Source organism: Lepidochelys kempii, chromosome 25 (genome assembly GCF_965140265.1).
Source record: "Lepidochelys kempii isolate rLepKem1 chromosome 25, rLepKem1.hap2, whole genome shotgun sequence".
NCBI classification, from domain to species: domain Eukaryota; kingdom Metazoa; phylum Chordata; order Testudines; family Cheloniidae; genus Lepidochelys; species Lepidochelys kempii.
In genome coordinates, this window is record NC_133280.1 from 17,352,406 (window position 1) to 17,358,602 (window position 6,197).

The 6,197-nt window shown below is 47.3% G+C and overlaps 1 protein-coding gene across 1 annotated transcript; it reads right to left on the minus strand.

Annotated features, from left to right (window-relative positions):
* Positions 1 to 1,735: 1,735 nt before the first annotated feature.
* Positions 1,736 to 4,863, minus strand: KLF2 (KLF transcription factor 2). The gene is made up of 3 exons (XM_073324130.1): positions 4,696 to 4,863; positions 3,377 to 4,295; positions 1,736 to 2,601 (listed from the first exon to the last, which is right to left on the minus strand). Exons 1-3 carry the CDS (start codon positions 4,768 to 4,770, stop codon positions 2,426 to 2,428), a joined length of 1,170 nt encoding a protein of 389 aa, XP_073180231.1. The 5' UTR covers positions 4,771 to 4,863; the 3' UTR covers positions 1,736 to 2,425.
* Positions 4,864 to 6,197: the final 1,334 nt, after the last annotated feature.

Here is a 6,197-nt window from a genome sequence, read left to right on the forward strand (position 1 = left end):
AAACTGTAGTAGTAGGCATAGCCACGCTGCACAGGTGGCCAGAGGGAGCTGAAAATGTTGCTTCTCAGGCCCTGCACAGAGCTTACATGTGGTACAATAAGCCTTGTTCTGGTTCTCTGTATAAGGGTGGGTCTCACCCAGTGAACGTTATTTGGGAGACTGTATCATGTGTAAGATGAGAGATAAAAGAAGGCACAAAAACTGTGAGTCTATGGAGACGAAGGGAGTATTTTAGGAACTAGTTATTATGTTGCAACATATACGAGAACACTCTAAATTCTTGAAGTATCCAGTTCAATATGGAAAGATTAGATTAAGATTTGATTTTAAAATTCTGTTCAGGAGGTTATAAACACCAACAGACACGCTCAGATATGAAACCTTGGCCTATGAGAAAAAAGGAGGAAATACTTAGAACTATTGCAACAATGGGTGTGATAATTTTAGAACATCCTTAAGTCATCCTCACTTTCTGGAATTATATTGAGCAATTGTTTCTGGCAAATAAGTTACTTTACCTCAAATTTCACTTTGAAAGAGCTGTAAAAGTGAAATGTGGAACTCACTCTTCCATGTCACTGATTAGAAGCCCAAAATACATCTGTTCCACATGAACAAATCCAGACTTTGCTTTCACAGAAGAATAGCTATATTTGCAATGACTTTAAATACATTCCTGTTGATTTCATTCATGTGCAGTATAACTTGTAAAGTCAGAAAAAAAATCCCAACTCTATTTCTTATACTAAAATATCCAAGTGTATACATTTTAGGAAAAACATTTTCCTAATACTATACTAATTAATAATAATTATAATTTTACTCCAGTAGTGTGAAATCCTAGCTCTAAAAAGTAAAAATGAAGTATATCCACTATAATTTTAGGCTAAGTACATAAATATAGAAATTGGGCCAGATTCTGATCTTTTTTTACAGCAGTGTAGGTCTAGAGAAACTCCTTATGGTTTCAGTGGACTGACTTCACCTCTGCACCGTTACAATCACAATACTCAGTTTGTCTGAAATTAGTTTGCAGCAATTGGGACTCTTGACTAGGTTATCTAGCTCCAATAAAAAAATGTGTTTATTAACTCTTGTAATCTGTGAATCTTTATAATGTATTCAATGAACCTTTGTTTTTGGAGTGTATTAAAAAGAAACTTTAGCCAAACTCTGTGGGAGAATTATGTTAAAAAGAAAAAAAAGTTTAAACATTTCACTACTGATCAATAGGAATTCTGCACTGAGCTCTTGAGAGCAAGGGTAATTTATGTACAAAGTTGCCTTAAAATAAGCCTCCATAATTACAAAAATGCAGTGTTTAAATTTATAGTAAAAACCCACACACTGCTGGCAAAACTGTGACTACATCTGGAAAACATTAAGGATGCTATTAAAATAGTCCAGCATAAACTAGAAATGAGACTGAAATTACAGTGTTGCTTACTTTTTACCTGAACAACCATTTTTAGGAAGTACATGTTGAATATGAAACACTTTCCTATTTGAAATAACATTGAATTTTCTGTAGTTCAGCTATAACTAATCAGGAGTTTTACACCTAATTTTGTCCTGTTTTTAGAACAGGGACCTGATTTTTTTTTTAAATGTCCTCCTATAATTTTTTCTCATTTAAAACATTTCCAGGAGGCTGTTGATTCAGCTGTTGGGAAGGATAATGACTGGCTCTCAAATAAGATATAAAGTGTGATCACATCTCTTAAACATTTATTTTATTAAAAAGAGAATGTTTTCAAACATTGAAAAATTGCTACTTTTTTAATAAAAACAGAAATAGGCAAAATGCCCATTTGTCTTATTTACATAATACATTAGAACATTTCTCAATGTACAATATATAAAAAAAAAATCAATCAGTAAAATAGGTTATTTTTTTACAAGACATCAAGCCCTGTACTTCTAGTGTAGATCATGGCAGACAAGAATATTATTGCACCAATGAAACAAATAGTCTAACAATCAGAGTGTTTCTCTTAGCCATGCCTTCAACTGAAATCTAAAATATCATCGACAGAAACATTCATTTAATCCCATCTAGGGTTGACTTCAGGCAGTTTCCATACAAACATTGTCTTATAAAGCTTATGTATTGGGCAATTACAATCAGAGGTACAGTATTTACAGCTTCTTCTATACAATCTGCATGGAGTCTTGTTGAGTTTACCCTTCACAGAAGCTCTATAAATAAACCATATTCTCTTGAGTGAAGTGGACAGTCACACTATTACAGTCCCTTTAAATTCTCTTCAGGAGATGACAGGCTAAACCTCCTTGAGTCAAATTCTTCCTTCCCATCCATGGCTAGAGCTTTGTTGCCTCTAAGTAGTACCAGCTACAGATATTTGAACGATTCTGCACCTGAGCCGTTAAATAATGTCTGATGTGCAGTACCGAGTCTCTATAGCTACATGTGCCTTTTCATGTGCAGAGCCAGGTGGTCTGACCTGGAGAAAGCCCTGTCACAGAGGTGGCACTGGAAGGGCCGGTGGCCAGTGTGCTTGCGATAGTGACGAGTCAGTTCATCAGAGCGAGCAAACTTCCAGCCGCAGCCTTCCCAGTTACAGTGATAAGGTTTCTCACCTGTTGGGAAAATCAGACAGACCATGACTCAGTGAATTCCTCCCACATAAAGGCAGCTCCCAAACACTAGAAGGGTTGTAAATTCTCTCACTAGATCTCAGCATATTCCTAACATTTATTTTAGCGTAGCATTTTATGTTGGTGCCCAGCACTATAGTATCAAAGTGCCTCCCAGGATAATTAAATTGCAGTAGCCACTCTTCTCCCTTCTCTGGGCAGAGGAAGCTCTCTGCTTGGAGTATGGTTGTGGGTTTGTTTGGTTTTTTTTGGGGGGGGAGGAAGTGATTGGAGGGCCATTGGTGCAAGTATCACTCGTTGTTATGTTGGAAAAACTTAAGCAAAAACACATGCAGACTGCGCCCAGCCACGACAGGGTTATTAACCTCTCAGACTGTGGTTGGGCATGCATGTAGTTTACAGACTCTGTAGGATTAATGACAGGTTTCAGAGTAACAGCCATGTTAGTCTGTATTCGCAAAAAGAAAAGGAGTACTTGTGGCACCTTAGAGACTAACCAATTTATTTGAGCATGAGCTTTCGTAAGCTACATCCGATGAAGTGAGCTGCAGCTCATGAAAGCTCATGCTTAAATAAATTGGTTAGTCTCTAAGGTGCCACAAGTCCTCCTTTTCTTTTTGTAGGATTAATGAACTTCTCACACAATTCAGGTTACATTCTGCTCTTAGAACTAATTCTGTGGCCGAGGGTTTCTTAGCATCCGTACATGGCAAACCACGTGGTTGCCCCATATAGCCAAGCATTGCGCTGTATTTACCTGTGTGTGTTCTAAGGTGGGCCTTCAAGTGGGAACTCTTGGTATAGGTTTTCCCACAGCCTGCATAAGTGCATGTGTGTGTGGCTGTCCTCTTCCTGGGCCAGGATCGTCGCCCTCTTTTGGGCTTGGAATCCATCAGCTCCAAGGGAGAGGAAGGAGGAGTTAGTATGCCTCTTGGAGCTGAGGGTTGCAAGGGCAGGCTGTCCTCAAACAAGCCAAACTGAGAGGCACTCTGGTACTGGAAGTGGGTCTGGTGATGGTGGAAGCCTGTGGCAGAGTGATAGCTTTGTTGGAATGACATTGATGAGGGGCAGATCATCTGTGTTTGGCAGTCAGTCACCATGAGGTCATCAGGGCTCAGAGGGGGTGTCTCTGTGCCAGGGATCTGGGGTGAGCTGGCCATCCTGGGCTGCTTGTAGGCCATCATGCAGGTTGCATTGCCTTCTTGCTTGATCTTAGGGCATGTCTGAGGGACGAGGCCCATGACAGGCCCATAATTGTCCATGTCAGGTTCTGGCTTAATGTTGTCCACAAAGTGTGGGCTCCCAAAGCTGGATGTCACAAAGAATCGTCCCTGGACATGACTGGGGAGGCAGAAGTTTGGGTCCATTTCAGATCTGATCATCTCTGACATGAGGCTGGAGTTGTAAGGAGGTGGATTGCTCTGTCCCAGGGAACTGTAGCATCCAGAAGATGGATTTGTCTGGTAGAAGCTGCTAGGCTCTGTCTGTGCTGAGGGATAGTCCCCACTAGGTGAGTTCTGGCTGAAGTTGTCGTTGCCCATGGAAAGGATAAAATCCAAAACATTGTTGAGATCTTCATCCTCTTTGCGAGGGGAGAGGCTGCCCAGTCCTGGCCTCAGTTCTGGCATGGTGCAGCTGTTGGCAGGGGCCTTGTCCTCCTGGTCACATTTCCATCTCTGAGAAAGAAAAGCAGAGAATATTAGAGCTCAGGGGAGAGGATCCACGAATCTCTGCTAATGGACAGGGTTAACCCATCTGCTCCAGGGCTAGCTTTTACTCCCAATCAGTGTTACTCAAAATGCTATAATGCCCCAGCACTTCATGGGGCATTCCCCCTGCACATACTCCCCACCCCTAGCACTGCACACACATGCTGACACTCCACAGCATTTCCCACCCAAGCCTTTGCAGGAGTCAGGTCATTACTATCCAGCTGTCCCTTTGCAGGAGCAGTGGGTAGCTGCATCCCTCTGGACCTCCCCGGCCAGAGGAGTTTGGGGCTGGGGGAAAAGGGCGTCTGGCACGTCAGGACGCGGGCCCCCGGCCGGCCCGCCCAGGCGCTTCGCGGACACTCACTTCGTGGAAAGTTTTCTCCCTGCAGGGGCTGGCGAAGGTGGCGAACGAGGGCAGGATCGTGTCGCTCAGCGCCATGGTGCGTCCCGGCTCGGCTGCTCCGGGGCGATGGCTGGAGGGGCTGCGAGCTGGCGGCTCCCGGGCCCTCCCTGCCTTATAGCCCGGGCCGCCAGAGCCCTCAAGCCAATTGCAGGGAGCGGAGGAAACGCGTCCCGGACGGGGCGGGAGGGAACGAGCCAGGCGCAACCTAAATTTAGCCCCGCTATAAAAGGAGGCAGCGGCGGCTGCTGCAGCTGCAGCTCTAGCCTGAGCAGGGCGGAGCGGCCGGCCGGCCCCCGGCCCCGGCCCCTGGGTCCCCCCGTCCCCCCACCTGGGCTGCCGCTGATCAGCCCCGGGGCCCCTAGAGTGCCAGTGAAACGGGACCCGAGTTTCCCCAGTACAGCTCCCCTCTCTGCACCGGGGCCACCCCGGGGGGGGGGGGGGGTCAGGGCTTCCCGTGGGGCAAGAGTGGTGGGGGTTCGTGGTTTCCCGCGGGGCAGAAGCGGGGGGGAGGGGGCTTCATGGTTTCGCGTGGGGCAGGAGGGGGGGGGCGGTTCAGGGTCTCCCGTGCGGAAGGAGCGGGGGGGAGGGGGCTTCATGGTTTCGCGTGGGGCAGGAGGGGGGGGGCGGTTCAGGGTCTCCCGTGCGGAAGGAGCGGGGGGGCGGGGGGTTCATGGTTTCCCGTGGGGCAGGAGCGGGAGGGGCGGTTTAAGGGTTTCGCGTGGGGCAGGAGCGGGGGGGGGCGGTTCAGGGTCTCCCGTGGGGCAGGAGCGGGAGGGGCGGTTTAAGGGTTTCCCGTGGGGCAGGAGCGGGAGAGGCGGTTTAAGGGTTTCCCGCGGGGCCGGAGCGCTGTGGCCAGCAGTGTCCTTTCTTTACCGCTAACGATGCAATCATGTCTAGTTTCTTATTTCTCAGCCGGGCTGCGGCCTGGGACTAGGGACAAGTCCTGCTTGGGTGTAAACCGTCCCCAACCAGGAGGGCCTCCCTCCGGGGGAAATGCTCAGGCACTTCCCAGGGCTGGGAAGCCGCACGGGCCCCATAAGTCCCTGAGGTCCAAGCTGCACCAGCTACAGTGTCCATCCCCGCTGGGGCAGAGCAGGGGGCTCCCCGCAGCGTATTGGCCTGTCTTGTTTGAAACAAGCATGCAGTTTACTGGGCACCCAAGCCGGACTTTGCCATAGTCCAATGCATGGCATGCCCCCTACCTTGTTATCAATGCACGCTGCTGTTTAATCTGCACCAAAGGAGGTTTAGGTAAATTAGGGACAACTTTTTAACAATCAGGATAGTTAGGTGCTGCAGTAGGTTATCAAAGGAGTTGTGGAATCTTAATGGGAGGTTTTTGAGAACAGGTTGGACAAAGATCTGTCAGGGATGGTCTAGGTAAAACTTGGTCTTGACTCAGCATGGGGTAGATTCTCTGGAGCTCCCATCCAGCCCTGCATATCTATGAGTGCTGCTCTTGG

Coding starts and splice junctions, on each gene's coding strand:
- KLF2 (XM_073324130.1), bottom strand. CDS start 4,770: ATGGCGCTGAGCGACACGATCCTGCCCTCGTTCGCCACCTTCGCCAGC. Junction 4,296..4,695: donor GGGAGAAAACTTTCCACGAA/GTGAGTGTCCGC, acceptor TTTCTTTCTCAG/AGATGGAAATGTGACCAGGA. Junction 2,602..3,376: donor CCACCTTAGAACACACACAG/GTAAATACAGCG, acceptor TTTTCCCAACAG/GTGAGAAACCTTATCACTGT.